Source organism: Hevea brasiliensis, chromosome 9, assembly GCF_030052815.1.
Source record: "Hevea brasiliensis isolate MT/VB/25A 57/8 chromosome 9, ASM3005281v1, whole genome shotgun sequence".
In the NCBI taxonomy this organism is placed as follows: domain Eukaryota; kingdom Viridiplantae; phylum Streptophyta; class Magnoliopsida; order Malpighiales; family Euphorbiaceae; genus Hevea; species Hevea brasiliensis.
The window spans coordinates 96,578,416-96,599,234 of record NC_079501.1 but is presented as its reverse complement, the minus strand read 5'-3'; the positions used below and the strand labels follow the sequence as shown (position 1 = coordinate 96,599,234).

At 30.8% G+C, this 20,819-nt stretch overlaps 1 protein-coding gene and 1 pseudogene across 1 annotated transcript in view; both read left to right on the top strand.

The window, feature by feature from the left end:
• Positions 1–5,391: 5,391 nt before the first annotated feature.
• The window catches only part of LOC131183450 (ribonuclease 3-like), a 42,671-nt gene continuing 27,243 nt past the window's right edge, over positions 5,392–20,819 (top strand). Inside the window, exon 1 of the mRNA XM_058154218.1 lies at positions 5,392–5,792. Coding sequence (XP_058010201.1) covers positions 5,549–5,792 — 244 coding nt within the window. The 5' untranslated portion in view covers positions 5,392–5,548. The remainder of the gene's footprint in view (positions 5,793–20,819) is intronic.
• The window catches only part of LOC131183449 (extracellular ribonuclease LE-like), a 32,399-nt pseudogene continuing 21,473 nt past the window's right edge, over positions 9,894–20,819 (top strand).

Genomic DNA, 20,819 nt, shown 5'->3' with positions numbered 1-20,819 from the left:
TATCATGGAGCTTAGTCAGTATTTCTCTTTTCTCTCTCAAGCCATGTGTAAATTGAATCCTTTTTCTCTCTATAGATAGAATAATTTTTCATGCGTAAAGAGAATAATTTTACACTTTGCATAAGAGAGAAGAAAGAAATATAAACTAAGTACCATGCGGGAGCTATTTACATCAGTTTTTAACTGAAAAATCAGTAATTGAAAGTCAAAGAGATTTTATTATGCAAAATTTGAAAGTTTAGGGAGTTTTATGTTACATTTTAAAGTTAAAGGGCTGTAGTGTTATAACTATATAAGTTCAGGGACAGTTATTGAAATTTATCCGTGATTTAAAGTAAATGTGTTTAGTAAAAATAGTTGTTAGATTAGTTGTTAAGTGTCAAAATAGTTGTATCATCTTGTTGACTCTAATCAAAATGCTTTATAAACCTCTAAAAGTTTAAAGGAGTAATTTTTCATAAATCACTCTTTCAATATTTAAACACTAGTATAAACACTATGTCATCAAACTGTATGAATAAGAGAGGTAGTGTTTTAATTATAGTCAAATCATTAAACACTATCTTAAAACTATTGCCGAATAGGGTCTTTATTAGTTATAAGAACCACAATGGTAACAACTTGTGGATTGGTGTACGTCGAGCAGACATCGATTTTAATTAATAATTTAATAAATTAAATTAATAATTATTAAATTTGTAACACTCCTAATTTTTAAATTAATTATTTTATGGGCAAATATTACTATTTTATTTTATTTTATTTAAATTTTGAAAAAAATTTTGAAATTTTTCAGATTTTAGAAATTGGGTTCGATTTTCAAAAAATGTGAAACTTTGATGATTTTTAAAAATTAATTTAAAGACCATGTGGTAAAACTAAAAATATATTTAGACTCTATAATTTTTTTTGAGTTTTCTGAAATTTTTTCAAAATTTTTAGGCCTCATTTTTTGTCTCAGGACAGAGTAAAAATTTAATTTTGGATATCTTGAATCGGACCGGTCAAATCGAACTGGTCCCTTCCTTCTATTTTTTCTTCTCCCTTCTCTCTCCCCGACGCTCCCTCTTTCCTCACCCGTTTCTCTCTCCTCCCTCTCCCTCCTCCCCACCCCTCCCCGTGTCGCTGCCGGCCTTCCCCACCACCGAAAAACTGCATGCACATGCCGCTTCATCTTCTTGGGCTGATTCGGGCCGATTCAACCATCGATTGGACTGGGTCTTATCCCAAAACTTATCTACACCTCGAGAGCTTTCCATAGACACGAAGAACACCAAAATCCATTAAGCAGTTTGTCCAATTTTTATCTGAAAAGTTTTAGCTCATTTTGATTTTTGAGCTGGATTCCTTGTAAACCGTGAACCCCACGAAAAATCTGAGAGTACCGGAGTGCTCCCCTCTGTAACAGTCGAGCTCCAACCACTAGAGGATTTTTTCACTTTGGCCATAAGCCTAATGGTTTTGTCCAATAGGTGGAATGGAGAACTTCTCAGGAGGTCACCCATCCTAGGATTTCTCTCAAGCGAGCACGCTTAACCCTGGAGTTCTTCCAACTCTCCAGGCCATTCCACCAAAAGGCGCCTCTAGTGATTAGTTTCCCCCATCTTATATATCATTGTTTTTTGAACCCAAGACCATCTCCGTGCTTTGCCGATGTGGGATTTGCCTAAGGGACCTTTCTCTCCCCCTTTTGGGACTCAGCATCCTTATTGAGTTTTGCCCCACCATCGCTCAAGAGGACACACGAGCGGCTCTGATACCACAAATGTAATTGCCCAGCCCACTAGTGATATTGTCCACTCTGGGTGGTATCAGAGCCGCTCCGCGTGCAACCTTGGGCAATGGTGGGGCAAACCTCAGTAAGGATGCTCAGTCCCATAAGGGAGGTGGATTGTAACACCCTAGGCAAATCCCACATCAGCAAAACACGGGAGAGATGCTGGGTTTATAAGTTGGCGGTTAGTAACCCCTAGTGACACGTTTTAAAACCGTGAGGGCTTCGGCCCAGAGCGGACAATATCACTAGTGGGCCGGGCCATTACACCATCGGCGAGAGCTTGGCAGCAATACCCATTTCGAATTTTTCCGACATAGTTTTTCGGTGGGTCCCATGAAATTTTACAGTGTTTTTTCGAGCACTAAATGAGCTTAATAATTTCTGTAAAAATTATATACTAACCCCCATGTTGTAGACTTCACGTAGGTACCTTCAATTTATAGAAATTCAATAGTTGCTCGGGTCTACAATTTTGAGCCGGGCAGACAGGCTACCAAAAAGGTTTCAGAATTGGGTCGAAATTATAGGCAACCCGCCATTTTTAGACATTCCGGATGCGTCCCCAAGGTCAGGATTGGCATAGGTCAACCCGAACTTTACTTTTTCTTAATTATCTAGTGATTGATTACGATTAAAAATCTATAAAATATTTGTGGTAGGTTAAAAAAATTATAATTCCTTTTGCATTAGCTTAATAATATTGCTAAGGATAGCATGGCAAAATTTTAAAATTTTTAGAGCTCATTTGGGTAGTTTTTACAAAAGGAGTAATTGTAGGGACTCAATTGTAATTTTTAAATTATGGATGTTAACTGTTTGGATGGGCCCAGGAGGGGCCATGTGATGTGATTGAGTTGTAGATGTGTGACTTGTGGATATAGAAGTGTATTTTGAACTCTTTTGCAGGTTGGGTAAGTCCTAGATATAGAAGAGATTCTGCTAGATTTTTGACACGACTTAGGGCGTCTTTGATCTTTTCTAAACTTGTATTGAGTCAAATATATTAAACAATTGCAATAAAATTGTCAGGTGAGCCAGGACAGCCTTCCTTCTCTGCCCAGCCGCCGTAGTGACCTCGGTTCAAGTCTATGAGTAAAATATTAATTATAATTATAATTTCAATATTATTATATATTCAGGCATGCCCATGCGTTACTTATAAATATGTGTCTATGTAGTTAAACACTAGGCACATTTTATATTGCATTCTTAATTGATGAATTGCCATGGATATTGTTTATGTAATTTGGAGCAGTGTGCATGCGTTGGCGTGGGTGTAGTGTGCGGTACTAGATATAAATAGGACGGGTAAACGCAACTTGAGAGACACTCACTGGGATCCGATCCTTTATGGATAAGTTAGGGTAGGCATGGCTCGAGATGGCCTCGCTGGCTCCCGCATTTGGTTATCAAGCGAAAGGCCGGCTTGAGAGACACTCGCTAGCAGAGATTGGATTAAGAGAGCTATATAGGGGATCAGCTTCCATATATGTACTGTTTGAACATTATTGGGTGTGTGAGTACTTCAAATTGCCTTTTTGCTATTATGATGTGATGCGTATGAAAATTTCGATGGGGTTGCATTCCACTCCTTAGGATGCATTAACTCTAGGTAGCTATATAAATTGTAGTTAAAATTGGTATTTTACTCTCTGAGTCGAACGCTCACTCCTGTTCACCTTATTTTTCCAGGCTACAAGAGGATTACTTATTGTGACTAACTTGCTCCTCTTCTTCGCAGGTCAATTAGTAATATCTAATGTATTTTGTACAATTTAGCCAAAATTTTAGACTCCACATGTGTTAGGGGTATTTTAATATGTTAAATTTGTAAGAACATTAAATGCATGTATGTGTGAATGTGATTGGATTGGATGAGGGAGCTGAGCTCCTATTTGATTTATGACAAGATGAGTATGTGGAGGGTGAGCTAAGCTCCCCAATTTGTTATATATTGTGTTTACAGGTCGTGCGAGTCAAAAACTCCTCATTGTATGGTCCATATTATGGCCGGACTCTATCCTGTTGAATTCTTGAATTGGGCTTAAAATGGGCCTTAGGATTAGGTTAAGGAATAGTTAGGCTTACTGCTATAATAAGCACGCAAATCTAAGGCACAATCACACAATATTGAAAAGAGAAGAAGAATAACACAGGATTTAAAGTGGTTTAACCGTAAAGTCTACATCCACGGGCAAGAGAACAGAAAAAGGTTCCACTATGATGAAAAGAACAAGATACAATCAATCAGAACTCTTAAACCCTAACCCTACTGTTTTTCCCGAATATCTCACAACTATACCGCAAATGGTAGAATATTACAATATTATCGGCTTGTGCCCTCCGCTACCACCACTGATCTCATTTTTTATCCCAATCAGGTCACAGCACGAAACTTTCGAGTCGGGTCACAATTCGAGCCCATAAAAACATATCCAAAAATTCAAAGCCACAAAAAATAACAATTCTTCCCCTTGGCTTGAATTCTCTCAATCATCAACAAAATAATCACAAAAACACTCTATCTTGAAGTAGTATTTTTTTGTTATTTAAAGTGATTTTAGATCAACTTTTTAACCACAATCCCAAATAGAGTCAAGCATAATCTCAGCCATTTCTCTCCACCTACGATGGCCACTATTCAGGAGGCTACTGTTCAGTTCTAGTTGCAAGACGAAGGGGACTGGAGTTACGGTTGAATGGTGCTCAATTTCGATCATGGTTTTCTTTCCCAATTTATTCTGATTTTGATCAAATTCACTGATAATTTTTTTTAATAAAAAGAAAATTTTAATCTTGGTTCAAAAGTGAACTTATTAGTTACAGTGCAATTACAATTTGATTCCAATTCAATTCAAATTTAATTTAAGTTAATATAATTGTAATCATTTTTAATCTAATTTTAATTTTAAATTAGATTAATCCAATTTTGATTCAGTCTCAATTCAGAGCTGAACCTCCACCGCCCACTTGAAAAGAAGTTTTTTTGTTTGTTAAAAGGGAAAAAAGAATCAGCTTTTTGGTTTGTTTCTTCTTCTTTATTATTTTATTGGGTAATCATTCTATGTCAAATTAGTCTTTTACCAACAAAGTTATTTTGTTTCATCCCTTTCTTTTTCCTACATATATGAGAAAAAAAAAATTTTGTGAATAGTCTCTCACAACATCACACATAGACCCAATCAAGGGCTGATTTAGAATTGGACCCAGATCAGAATTAGACCAATTTATACCATATCATAATCAAATTGGAATTAGTTAAATTCGTCTTTGACTCAAACCAAAATTGAATTAGACTGAAATTGAATCGAAACTAAACCGGACAGTTCTTGACTAAATCGCCTTTTTTATTTTAACATTTAAAAGAAAAAGTGAACTATTAGATTTGAATAATAATCAGACCAGAACCTTGGGGATTCACAGTTCTGATTCTGGGCCAATTCAAATCAAAACCAAACCGATAGTTATTCACATATCATTTGTCGTAAGAAAATAAATTCATGCACCAGCCCGAATTACAATTTTATATCTCATAAAATCTTAATTTTTTACTTCATTTTTTTTTATAATAAGTTCTTATTGAAACTTAAACTCGAAATCTTATAATCTTAATAACAACTTCATTAAAGTAAAACTCATTCATTTTAAAACCGTTATCTTAATTTGATGAAGTTAAAATAAACAATTCCAAGACTTTACCCATTAAGGTTCCTCTATATGATGCTAATTGTCAATAGCAATATCATAACTTTAAAGTGATACTAATTGTCAATGGCCATTTCATTGTTATGCAATTCCCTTCAAATTAATAGTATAGATTTCAGACCTAAGAAGCAGTATGCAAAAGAATCGGCCAACACTAGCTTGCCAAGGGGCAATGGAGTGGCCTTTTGGCTACATGAATGGGACAAGCATGGCACATGCTTTGAGTCAGTTCTTGACCAACATGGCTACTTCAAGGCAGCTCTTGACTTGAAGAAGCAAGTAAATCTCCTCCAGGCTCTTAAGAATGCAGGTGAATCCTAATATATGTCAATTGATATAAATTCTGTCCCATTTCAAGTGATATTTAAGATAATTTATTTTTTTCCCACTTTATTTGCTTTTTTTAGAAAATTAGGAAGGTATTATATTTTATAACTATGCCCATATTGAATAAATAAAATTATATTAAAAAATAACAGTTTGAGAAAAAAGAAGGGTACAGAAGGAAAACAGAAAAAATTAACACTGTTTTCACTATTTTCAGCTCAATTTGAGCGGAAAATTAAGTGGCTTTCCATATAAATCTAAATAACTTTCCTTCTTTTCATATTTTTCCTCCGCCTTTTACTCAATAGAAAATATAACTTAATTAAAGATTCTTAATAAATCTTAATTTTTTAGATAATATTTTTCTCGATATAAGCTCAAACAATAATATCAAATAGACTCCTATAACGATTATGACAAGTGAATAAAATAAATATAAAAAATAACAAAACATAAAAATTTTATAACAAAAAAGTGATGCACTGTAATATTTTTCATCATAATGAATCAATATACTCAATAAAGTTAAAAAAAAAATCTAATAATTTGAAGCATAATTATTATTTTAATTGCAGGGATTACCAGAATTACAATTTGAAGCATAATTTCCATCCTTATAGTTACAATATTTTATAAAATTACAATAAAATAAAATTAAGAATTAATTTGTATGAAAAAGTGCGTAGAAGAAAATGGTTTACTTTTCACTCTATTCCCCTCAATTTTAAAATGGTTTAAAATGCTATTTTAGTATTTTCCTTGTTTTTTCCGTTTCTTACAAAAACAAGGAAATTGAATTTTTCTTTTTTCTTTTTTTTTTCAATAAAATAAAAAAAATTGACTTTTTTTTCTTTTCTTATCATTTTTCTCTCTCTTTTCCTAACTGCAGAATATTTTAATAACAAGAATCTCAAAACAGTAAAATAATTTTTTAAATTACATTTTTTTAATAATATTTAAAATAGTATTTTTTATTTAAAGTGATTTTAGATCAACTTTTTAACCATAATCCCAAATTGAGTCAAGCATAATCTCTGCCATTTCTCTCTGCCTAAGGTGGCCACTGTCCAGTTCTAGTTTCAAGACCAAGAGGATTGGAGTTGGATTGAAGGGTCCTCAATTTTGCTCTTTTTTTTTTTTTCTTTTAATTTAGTCCGGTTTTGATAAGTTCAGTGATTTTTTTTTTTTTTTGAAAAAAGAAGAGGAAATTCTAATTTTGGTTCGAAAGTGAACTTATCGGTTAGCGTCCAATTCCTATTTGATTCAAAATGAATTCAAATTTAATTTCAGTTAATATAACTGTAATTATTTTTAATCAAATTTTAATTTTAAATTAGATTAATTCAATTTTGATTATATTTTGATTCATAGCTGAAACTCCACTATTCACTTGAAAAGAAGTTTTTTTTTTTGTTAAAAGGGAAAAATTAATAAGCCTTTTGATTTGTTTCTTCTTCTTTATTATTTTACTTTTTTTTTTTACAAAGTGCATTGCATGTTACTATACTCGATATACATATTCGTAATTTAATTTTTTTTATATAATTTTTTATTAATTTTTTATATGATATAATGTTATCATAGTATTATAAATATTATATTTAATTATTTAAATAAAATATTAATTTTAATCTCATTTTAATTAGTTATATAAATAAAAATTTTATCAATTTAAGAATTATTTTTTTAGTCTAATCATATTTTTTTTTATGAAAGTTATATGTTATATTATTAACATGTAGTGTTAACTTAATTATATTATGAAATGTAATATGGTAAAAAAAGATATAATAATAAGTTTTAAAAATATAAATAAGTGAAAATGTTTAAAAATCAAAATAAATTAATAATAAATGTAAATTAGTTCATTGTGTTAAATTTGTTCAAACTCTATTATTTTACTCTTTTTTAAAAAAAGTGATTTACATATATTTTATTTTAATTTTTCATAATTAAAATAATATTAACTTTCATAATGAAATTGAATAGCTAGATTAAAGTGAAAGAAAATTATTTATAAAATTAGAAAATAGAACAATTTTGAAATGTATTTTTTTAATATGGTGCATTATCACTATAAAATTTTCATTTTTATTACATTGATATCTTGAAATTTTATATTGTTTAATACAAATAATTTTATTTAAATTTTTTTTATTTTTTATCTATTATTTTCTTATTTTAGTTAATTACATCTTATAAAAAATTTATATTTAATTGAAGTTAAATATAAGTAGGACTAAGAATTTTAAATTTAGTGAACTCTAAAATTAAAAATTTTAAATTTATAGAAACATTAAAATTAATTTAAATAATAAAAACATAATTATAATTAATTTGAAGAATGAAGGGCATGTTTGGCAAAGCTAATGTTTCCCCCTTCCCACATTTATATACAGTATAAATTAGTAATCTTTCTATGTCAAATTAGTCCTTCACCAACAAAGTTGTTTTGTTTCATCCCTTTTTTTTCCCACATATATGAGAAAAAAAAAATGACAACTTTGTATAGTGTCTCACAACATCACATATGCCACACATATAGACCTAGCAAAGGCTGATTCAGAATCGCACCTGGATCAAAATTGGATCAATTTGAACAAAACCATAATTAAATTGGAATTGGTTAAATTCATCTTTGATTCAAACTTCAATTGAATTGGATTGGAATTGAATCAAAACCGAACCAGATGGTTCCAGGCTGAATCACCTTTTTATTTAAAAAAAAAAAAATTGAACCATTAGATTTAAACCAGAACCGGATTGGAACCTTGCGAATTTGCAATTCTGACTCTAGGCCGATTCGAACAAGAACCAAACTAGTGACCGAGCCTATTCACGAGCTGATGAAAATGCCCAACAGAGAGTGATGAAGGCAGAGCTCAATTGCACGTTGCACCTCCACCAGCCTACATATGAAATCGTTATTATTATTAAATATTATCTTACCATAATATAGATTATATCCTTTTTAATAAACCCTTAATTATAGTTATATACTTCCAATTCAATCCAGGAAATTAACAACAAAAAACCACTTATTTATTATTGTTGTTTCTTGTGTCCATGACAAATTGGGATGGTATGCTTTTAAAATTGTTGCAGAAGAAAATTTAATTTCAATGTGAGTAAATTGATTCAAGTAGAAGTGTGCTAAATTAGTAGGGGAAGAGGTGAAAAGGGGAAGGAAGAGGACTAAGATGACGAAGAAGGAAGTAGTTTCACAAAATTTAAAATTTTGAATATTAAGATGGACTCGGTGGCAGATCTGTTCCAATAAAAGAAGGGTCAATTGACCCCTCGTTTTTCTTAAGTCACCTTTATATATTTATATATTGGTTTAAATTGACCCCTAATAAATTTAAGTATTGAAAACTTTTTTTAATAGAGAACCTATTTTTACTAATAGGAAATCAATCGACCTCTATAAATTGATCAAATTATTGTGTGTTTATAGTGTATGTGCACATTCACTCACAAAACTGTGAGTCTCATCTCTTTAAATTTAAAATTTAATTACTTTTGTATGAGTATTCAGCATACTATTTTTTAGTATGCCAAATATGTCATATAATTTGCCCATATATATCCCGAAAATTTTTTTTCTTAAATCCGCCACTGGATGGACTTAGTGTACAATAGAGTTAAATGATGAAAATGACGAAAAAGAATTCATATAGTCTATTCTATTTAATTTAAAATTAAGACTTGGTTGCTATTATAATGCGAATAAGCTCAAACAAAAATACACAACTGAAGATGCAACGACATTTTGATCAAATACAAAATGAATATGGACAAGGATCAAAATTAGGGTCAATTATGATCATGATGGCTAAAGAAGGAAAGGAAAAAATTGAAAACCCATGTAGAGAAGGAGGGACAGCCGACATATGCCAATAATGAGGAAATGGTTAAACAATGACATGGATAATATGGACTGATAAGATTGACAGATACTCAGTTCCAGAACCTTCCATTTTGGCCAATAAATACAGCTATAAACAGCATATTCTCACTAAAAAAAACCTTTATAAAAGAAATTAGATAAGAGTATTAGAAACTCATAAGCTTTGAAAGTTGAATGAGGATGAAAGCTTATAATTAAATTTTGATGAAGCTTTTGGTAGCCCTCTACCTATCTCTCCTTCGTGCTTCACAAGATTTTAATTTCTTCTACTTTGTTCAACAGGTAAATTAATCAGTTAATAGTTAAGCTTCATATTTTTTTTTTTAAAGTGAAATGATTGTTTGTGATACAGTAGCCAGGTTCATACTGTGACACAAAGCAAAGTTGCTGCTAGCCAACCATTGGAAAACCTGCTGCTGATTTTGTCATTCATGGGCTTTGGCCTAATCACAAGGATCAGAATTACCCTTCAAATTGTGATTCTGGCAATCCCTTCAATCAAAATAAGGTAACTCCCTATTCTATTATTAGATTTTTTTTTTCTGTAACTTTATTGAGTATATTGATTCATCATGATGAATAATATTACAGTGCACACTTTTTTGTCATAAAATTTTTATGTTTGGTTATTTTTTATATTTATTTATTCACTTATTATATTGAGAAAAACATTATCTTAAAAATTAATATTTATTAAGAATCTTTAATTAAGTTATATTTTGCATTGACTAAAAAGGAGAGGAAAATGATAGGGAAAAAAAATATGAAAGTGCATTTCCGCCCTGTTTTGTAAGAAGGATAATGTGAAAAGAAAAAAAAAATTATTTGGATTTGTATGGAAAGCCATTTTACTTTCTGCTCAAATTGAACGGAAAATAGTGAAAAACAATATTACTTTTTCCTGTTTTTTCTCTATGCCCTTTTTTCCTCAAATAGTTATTTTTTAATATAATTTTATTTATTTATTTGGGCATAGTTGTAAAATGCAATAATTTTCTCTTCTCAATTTTCTTTTTATACAAACATGGAAAATAAATGAATAAATAAATTACTTCCTTTCCTTCTTTTCTCTATGAAAAAAAAAATAATTTTCATTTCCATAGAGATTTTATTTTCCTTATAATTTCAGTCACTTTTACTTTCCCAGCTTTTATTTCTATGTAAATAGAAAACTTATGGAAGAAAAAGTGAGTGGGATTTTATGGAAAGTAAAATCCATATAGAAAGTAAAGAAAATAAAAGGAAAGGAAGTGATTTTCATGTTTTGATAAAAGGAAAATTGAGGAAAGAAAATTATTACATTTTTATAATTATTCCAATATTGAATAAATAAAGAATAATTATTTGAGGAATAAAGGATATAGAGGGAAAATGGGAAAAATTAATACTATTTTCTATTATTTTTCACTCAATTTGAGTGGAAAATGAAATGGCTTTCTATACAAATCCAAATAATTTTTTTTTTCTTTTCATATTTTTCTTTCTTACAAAACAGAGCAGAATGCACTTTTAATTTTTCCTTTTTTCTTTTCTTTTTGTCCTTCCAACAAAATAAGGGAATCATCTTTTTTACCCCCTTCCCCTTTCATTTTTCTCTCCCTCTACTCAATACAAAATATACATTAATTAAAGATTCTTCATAAATATTAATCTTTTAAATAATATTTTTCTTAATATAAGCTCAAACAATAATGTCAAATAGACTCTTATAATGCCAGAATAATTATAATAAGTGAATAAATAAATATAAAAAAACAAAAAAATTTTATAACAAAAAAGTGTGCACTGTAATATTGTTCATCATAATGAATCAATATAGTAAATAAAGTTATTAAAAAAAAATCTGACAATAGAATAGGGAGTTACCTTATTTTGATTGAAGGGATTACCAGAATCACAATTTGAAAGATAATTCCCATCCTTGTAATTTTAATGTCATTTTAATTAATTATATAAATAAAAATATTTATCAATTTAAGAATTATTTTTTTAATTCAATCATATTTTTGTGAAAGTTATGTGTTATATTATTAACATATTGTAACGATCGGGCTCCAACCACTAGAGGAATTGTCCGCTTTGGCCATAAGCCTCACGGTTTTGTCCCATAAGTGGAATGGAGAACTTCCCAGGAGGTCACCCATCTTAGGATTTCTCTCAAGCGAGCACGCTTAACCCTGGAGTTCTTCAAACTCTCCATGCCATTCCACCAAAAGGCGCCTCTTTCAAGATATTCTTCTTCAGTTTCTCATCTCTTAGTACATATTCTGCCTTTATAGTACAGGCACCCATCTCCTTTCAACTCATAATCAGTCTCCTTCCCCTCTTGAGTTCTTCCCATAACAGTTAGCAACTTTTCATCCCTTAACTGTGCTTCTTGTATTTGCTGTAACAAACTTGGCTTTACACACAACTCAGTCAAAAGTACCCCATCTTGTGCTAAAGACAACCGAGCATTCAATGCTCTCAAAGCCATCATGGACTTCCTGCTTAGGGCGTCAGCCACTATATTTGCTTTCCCAGGATGGTAGTCGATCACATAGTCATAGTCTTTAAGGAATTCAATCCATCTCCTCTGTCTCAGAATGAGTTCCTTCTGAGTTGGCAAGTACTTTAGACTCTTGTGATCAGTGTAGATGTAACACTTATCACCTTATAGGTAATGCCTCCATATCTTCAATGCAAATATTATTGCCGCCAATTCCAGATCATGAGTTGGGTAGTTCTTTTCATGTGGCCTTAGCTGTCTACAAGTATAGGCAACTACTTTCCCTTTCTGCATCAGAACACACCCAAGCCCATTGTGAGAGGTATCACTGTAGATCACATAGTCTTTCTCTGACTCTGGCTATGTCAACACTGGAGCTTCTGTAAGCATAGCCTTCAGCTTCTCAAAGCTGGTTTGACATTTTTCATTCCAGTCAAACTTTGCATTCTTATGTAGTAACTTAGTCAGTGGGGCTGCTATAAGGGAAAATCCCTTCACAAATCTCCTGTAGTATCCAGCTAACCCCAAAAAGCTTCTGACTTCTGTTACATTTCTGGGAGGCTTCCATTCAACTATTGCTTCAATCTTCCTTGGATCTACCCTGATTCCATCTGCTGACACAATGTGTCCAAGAAAGGATATCTCATCCAACCAGAAGTCACACTTGGATAACTTGGCATACAACTGCTTTTCTCGTAGTGTCTGTAGTACTACTCTCAAGTGTTCATCATGCTCCTCCCAGTTCTTAGAATACACCAATATATCATCTATAAAGACCACAACCAACTGATCTAGTAGGGATGAAAAATGCGGTTCATTAGGTCCATGAAAGCTGCTGGTGCATTTGTTAGCCCAAATGGCATCACTAGGAACTCATAGTGTCCATACCGGGTCCTGAAAGCAGTTTTAGGAACATCTGTCTCCTTCACTCTCAACTGGTGATAGCCTGATCTGAGATCTATCTTGGAGAATACTCCAGCTCCCCTCAACTGATCAAACAGGTCATCTACCCTAGGTAAAGGGTATTTGTTTTTCACATTCACCTTATTCAGCTGTCGATAGTCTATACATAATCGAAGGGTATCGTCCTTCTTCTTCACAAATATCACTGGTGCTCCCCAGGGTGACACACTAGGGCGTATGAAGCCCTTGTCTAGTAGCTCCTGTAACTAAACTTTCAACTCTCTCAGTTCAATAGGTGCCATCCTATATGGAGCAATGGACATTGGCGCAGTACCCGGCATAACCTCTATAGCAAACTCCACTTCTCCATCGGGTGGAAAACCCGACAACTCTTCTGGAAACACATTCGGAAAATCACATACAGTGGGGATCTCCTGCATGCTTGGGCTAGTCTTCCTGGTATCAACCACATGTGCTAAAAAAGCCTCACAGCCCTTTCTTATCAATCTCCTGGCTGTTGTGGCTGATATGATGGTGGAAAGACAACCCGTTCCTTCACCCACAGTTGTAACCTCATCCCCATCTACTGTCTATAGTGACATGCTCTTTTGCCGACAATCTACCATCGCCTGATGACGTGATAACCAGTCCATACCCAATATCACATCAAACTCATGGAATGGTAGCTCAATCAAGTCAACTAAAAACTCATACCCTTGTTTCTTCAGAGGACAACCCTTGCAGACCTTTTTCACCATGACACTATGGCCTAAAGGGTTTGTGACTTGTATGTCCTCCTCTAGCTCCTCTACTTGTACCCCTCTATCAACTGGTGGTGTGATACACACATATGAATGTGTGGAACCCAGATCAATCAATGCACATACTAGCAGGTCATAAAAAGAAAATGTACCTCTAATGACATCAGCTGGTTCTGGCTCATCTCGAGCTCTCATAGCATAAGCACGTGGTGCTACCCTAGTCTCCTACCTCTGCACTGTCTCTGCAATAGGCCTCTATGATGTACCAGCTATATCAGGCCTCGCAGGTCTTTTACCCCTATGTGCTGCTGGGGCAGACCTCTCCATCTGAGGTGGAGTAGTGGGAGCACTAGTGTTCCTCTGTGGACAATCCTTCAGGAAGTGATCCATAGACCCACATGTGAAACATCCACCTGTCAACAATCTGCACTCTCCTCTGTGGGGTCTACCACAATGTACACAACCAGGTGGTGGGGCTGATCCCCGTGTAGCTGCACCAGGTGAACTACCCACTGATGCACCAGATTGTCCTCCTCTTCTCCTTGGAGCAAATCGAGACTTCTGTTTCTTGCCCCAACCCTGAGTTTGACCCTGAGACTCCTTGGGCCTCTTACTACCCGTATCTGCTGAACCGGACTTACCAGACCCAGAACCCCTCTTGCGTTGCCTATCCTTTCTGGACTGCTCTTCATTTCTGACTCTCTCCACATCAAGGGCTGATGCTAAAAATCGTGAGGCTTATGGCCAAAGCGGACAATTCCTCTAGTGGTTGGAGCCCGATCGTTACAATTGGTATCAGAGCCGCTCGCGTGTTCTCTTGGGCGATGGTGGGGCAAACCTCAGCGAGGATGTTGAGTCCCGAAAGGGGGGGAGAAAGGTCCCTTAGGCAAATCCCACATTGGCAAAGCATGGAGATGGTCTTGGGTTCAAAAAGTAATGATATATACGATGGAGGAACTAATCACTAGAGGCGCTTTTTTGTGGAATGGCCTGGAGAGTTGGAAGAACTCCAGGGTTAAGCGTGCTCGCTTGAGAGAAATCCTAGGATGGGTGACCTCCTAGAAAGTTCTCCATTCTACCTATGGGACAAAACCGTGAGGCTTATGGCCAAAGCGGACAATTCCTCTAGTGGTTGGAGCCCGATCATTATACATATAATGTTTACTTAATTATAATATGAAATAAAATATAAAAAAAAAGATATAATAATAAGTTTTAAAAATATAAATGAGTGAAAATATCTAAAAATTAAAATAAATTAATAATAAATGTAAATTAGTTCATTTAATTAAATTTGTTCAAACTCCATAATTTTTCCTTTTTTTAAGTTTGATTTGCATATATTTTATTTTAATTTTTATAATTTAAAATAATGTTAATTTGTATAATGAAATTGAATAGCTAGATTAAAGTAAAAGAAAATTATTTATAAAATTAGAAAATAGAATAATTTTTAAAATGTATTTTTGTTAATATGGTGCATTATCATTATAAAATTTTCATTTTCATTATATTGATATCTTGAAATTTTATATTGTCATATTGTTTAATACAATTAATTTTATTTAAAATGTTTCCCTTTTTTTTACTTATTATTTTCTTATTTTAGTTAATTACATCTAATAAAAATTTTATATTTAATTGAAGTTAAGTATAAGTAGGACTAAGAATTTTAAATGTAGTGAATTCTAAAATTAAGAATTTTAAATTTATACAAATATTAAAATTAATTTAAATAATAAAAACATAATTATAATTTATTTGAAGAATAAATGGCATTTTTGGAAAAGCCAATGTTCCCCTCTTTCCACATTTATATATGATATAGATTAGTAATTTTTCTATGTCAAATTAGTCTTTCACCAACAAAGTTAATTTGTTTCGTCCATCACTTTTTTCTCATATATGAGGAAAAAAAAAAAAATCTAACAACTGTGTATAATGTCTCACAACATTACACATGCCATAGATATAGACATAGCCAAGGGCCGATTTAGAATCAGATCTAGATTAGAATTGGACCAATTTAAACCTAACCATAATTGAATTGGAATCGGTTAAATTCGTCTTTGACTCAAACCTAAATTGAATTGTATTGGAATTGAATTAGAACTGAACTGGACGGTTTCAGATTGAATCGCCCTTTTTATTTTAAAAAATAAAAATTTTTTAAAAAATAAACTGTTAGATTTAAACTAGAACCGGATTAGAACCTTGGGAATTCACAGTGTTAATTCTGAGTCAATTCGAACTAGAACCAAACTGATGACCGAGCCTATTCACATACATTTGTTGTGAGAAAACAAATTCATGCACTGGCTTGAATTACAATTTTACATCTCACAAAACCTTAATTTTTTACTTTTTTTTATATAATTAGTTCCAATTTAAATTTAAACTCGAAATCTTATAATCTTAACAACACTTCGGTATCACAATATCATTGAATTAATTCCAAGACCTTGCCATGAAGGTTCCTTTATGTGATGCTAATTGTCAATAGCAATTTCATTACTTTCAAGTGATGCTAGTTGTCAATGCCAATTCGTCGTTGAAATCTTTATCCCCATGCCAGACACCACACAACGACACTTCAAATTAATGGTATAGATTTCGAAGCAGTACGCAAAAGAATAATTATTTGAAGAATAAAGGGTATAGAGGGAAAATAGGAAAAATTAATATTATTTTACATTATTTTTCACTCAATTTGAGTGGAAAATGAAATGGCTTTCTATACAAATTCAAATAATTTTTTTTCTTTTCATATTTTTCTTGCTTACAAAACAGGGTGAAATGCACTTTTAATTTTTCCTTTTTTCTTTTCTTTTTGTCCTTCCAACAAAACAAGAGAATCATCTTTTTTTCCCCCTTCCCCTATGATTTTTCTCTCCCTCTACTTAATACAAAATATACATTAATTAAAGATTCTTCATAAATATTAATCTTTTAAATAATATTTTTCTTCATATACGCTCAAACAATAATGTCAAATAGACTCTTATAATGCCATAATAATTATAATAAGTGAATAAAATAAATATAAAAAAACATAAAAATTTTATAACAAAAAAGTATGCAATGTAATATTGTTCATCATAATGAATCAATATACTCAATGAAGTTTAAAAAAAAAAAAAAATCTGATAATAGAATAGGGAGTTACCTTTTTTTGATTGAAGGGATTACTAGAATCGCAATTTGAAGCGTAATTCCCATCCCTGTAGTCACAATATTTTATAAGTTTACAATAAAATAAAATTAAGAATTAATTTGTACGGAAAAAGGGAATAAAAGAAAAATTAAAAAATTAATATTGCTTTTCACTCTATTCCACTAAATTTTAAAATGATTCAAAATGGTATTTAAGCATTTTCCACATAAATTCTCGCTAAATTTTCCTTTTTCATTTCCCTTTTTATAAAAACAAGAGAAACTTTTTTTTTTCATCCAATAAAATAAAGGAATTAACTTTTTTTTTTCCTTCTCTTACCATTTTTCTGTGTCTTTTTCTAACTGCAAAACAGTTTAATTATAAGAATCTCAAAACAGTAAAAAAAATTTTTAATTACTTTTTAAATAATATTTAAAAAATATATATATATTTTTATTTAGAGTGATTTTAGATCAACTTTTTAACGATAATCCCAAATAGAGTCAAGCATAATATCCGCCATTTCTCTCTGCCTAAGGTGGCCACTGTCCCGTTCTAGTTTCAAGACCAAGAGTACCAGAGGTTTTTTTTTCTTTTTTTTTCTTTGAAAGGAAGACAGACGCACACACATGGCTTAGTGATAGGACATACCCCTTGGTAAAACCATGACAATTTTACCAAAGTATACTAACCCATATGAGCCACACATACACGCTATCTACAACTGATGTGGGATCTCGAAGGACTAGCCCTCTATGAGGAGGACTACGTGTATGCGACTCATGTGTGGGGGTAACCCACGCATACACCTGCTCACCCTCTCAGGCACTTTGATTTTTTTCTTTCAAATGCAGACAGAGGCACACAACCGGCTCAGTAACATGACTTTTTTTTTTTTTCAATTTAGTCCAGTTTTGATCAAATTTGGAAATAAATTTTTTTAAGAAAGGAAATTTTAATTTTGGTTCGAAAGTGAACTTATTAGTTACAATCTAATTCCAACTTGATTCCAACTCAATTTAAATTCAATTAAAGTTAATATAATTCAATTTTGATTCGATTTCAATTCAGAGGTTCACCCACTTGAAAAGAATTTTCTTTGTCTGTTCAAAGGGAAAAAAAGAATAAGCTTTTTGGTTTTTTTTCTATTTCTTTATTATTTTACTAGTTTTTATTACAAAGTGTATTGCACGTTATTATACTTGTTATATAGACTTGTGATTTAATTTTTTATATAATTTTTTATTAATTTTTATATACAATATAATATTATCACAGTATTATAAAAATTATATTTAGTAACTTAAATAAAACATTAATTTTAATGTCATTTTGATTAATTATATAAATAAAAATATTTATCAATTTAAGAATTATTTTTTTAATTCAATCATATTTTTATGAAAGTTATGTGTTATATTATTAACATATAATGTTTACTTAATTATAATATGAAATGTAATGTAAAAAAAAGATATAATAATAAGTTTTAAAAATATAAATGAGTGAAAATATCTAAAAATTAAAATAAATTAATAATAAAAGTAAATTAGTTCATCTAATTAAATTTGTTCAAACTCCATAAATTTTCTTTTTTTTTTTTAAGTTTGATTTGCATATATTTTATTTTAATTTTTATAATTTAAAATAATGTTAATTTGTATAATGAAATTAAATAGCTAGATTAAAATGAAAGAAAATTATTTATAAAATTAGAAAATAGAATAATTTTTGAAATGTATTTTTGTTAATATGGTGCATTATCATTATAAAATTTTCATTTTCATTATATTGATATCTTGAAATTTTATATTGTCATATTGTTTAATACAATTAATTTTATTTAAAATGTTTCCCTTTTTTTAATTATTATTTTCTTATTTTAGTTAATTACATCTAATAAAAATTTTATGTTTAATTGAAGTTAAGTATAAGTAGTATTAAGAATTTTAAATGTAGTGAATTCTAAAATTAAGAATTTTAAATCTATACAAATATTAAAATTAATTTAAATAATAAAAACATAATTATAATTTATTTAAAGAATGAATGGCATTTTTGGAAAAGCCAATGTTCTCCCCTTTCCACATTTATATATGATATAGATTAGTAATTTTTCTATGTCCAATTAGTCTTTCACCAACAAAGTTAATTTGTTTCGTCCCTTACTTTTTTCTCATATATGAGAAAAAAAAAAAATCTAACAACTGTGTATAGTGTCTCACAACATTACACATGCCACAGATATAGACATAGCCAAGGGCCGATTTAGAATCAGTCCTAGATTAGAATTGGATCAATTTAAACCTAACTATAATTGAATTGGAATCAGTTAAATTCGTCTTTGACTCAAACCTAAATTGAATTGTATTGGAATTGAATTAGAACTGAACTGGACGGTTTCAGATTGAATCGCCTTTTTTATTTTAAAAATAAAAAATTTTTAAAAAATGAACTGTTAGATTTAAACTAGAATCGGATTAGAACCTTGGGAATTCACAATGTTAATTCCGAGTCAATTCGAATTAGAACCAAACTGATGACCGAGCCTATTCACATTCATTTGTTGTGAGAAAACAAATTCATGCACCGGCTCGAATTACAATTTTACATCTCACAAAACCTTAATTTTTTACTTTTTTTTTATATAATTAGTTCCAATTATTACATTTTTATAATTATGCCAATATTGAATAAATAAAGAATAATTATTTGAGGAATAAAGGATATAGAGGGAAAATGGGAAAAATTAATACTATTTCTATTATTTTTCGCTCAATTTGAGTGGAAAATGAAATGGCTTTCTATACAAATCCAAATAAATTTTTTTTTCTTTTCATATTTTTCTTTCTTACAAAACAGAGCGGAATGCACTTTTAATTTTTCCTTTTTTCTTTTTGTTTTGTCCTTCCAACAAAAGAAGGGAATCATCTTTTTTTCCCCCTTCCCCTATCATTTTTCTCTCCCTCTACTCAATACAAAATATACATTAATTAAAGATTCTTCATAAATATTAATCTTTTAAATAATATTTTTCTTAATATAAGCTCAAACAATAATGTCAAATAGACTCTTATAATGCCATAATAATTATAATAAGTGAATAAATTAAATATAAAAAAATAAAAATTTTATAACAAAAAAGTGTGCGTTGTAGTGCTGTTCATCATGATGAATCAATATGCTCAATAAAGTGAAAAAAAAAATAGAATAGGGAGTTACCTTATTTTGATTGAAGGGATTACAAGATTCACAATTTGAATCATAATTCCCATCCTTATAGTTACAATATTTTATAAAATTACAATAAAATAAAATTAAGAATTAATTTGTACGAAAAAGTGCATAGTAGAAAAATAGGAAAAAAAAATATTGCTTTTCACTCTATTCCCTCCAATTTTAAAATGGTTTAAAATGCTATTTAAATATTTTTCACACAAATCTTTGCAAGATTTTTCTTTTTCTTTTCGCTTCTTACAAAAATAAGGGAATTGAATTTTTATTTTTTCTTTCTTTTTTTTTTAAATAAAATAAAGAAATTGACCTTTTTTTTCTTCTCTTATCACTTTTCTCTCTTTTTTCTTAACTGCAAACATTTTAATTATAAGAATCTCAAAACAGTAAAATAAAATTTTTAAATTTTTTAAAAAATATATATTTTTTTTTATTTAAAGTGATTTTAGATCAAATTTTTAACCATAATCCCGAATAGAGTCAAGCATAATCTCTGCCATTGCTCTCCGCCTATGGTGGGCACTGTCCAGTTCTAGTTTCAAGACCAAGAGGATTGGAGT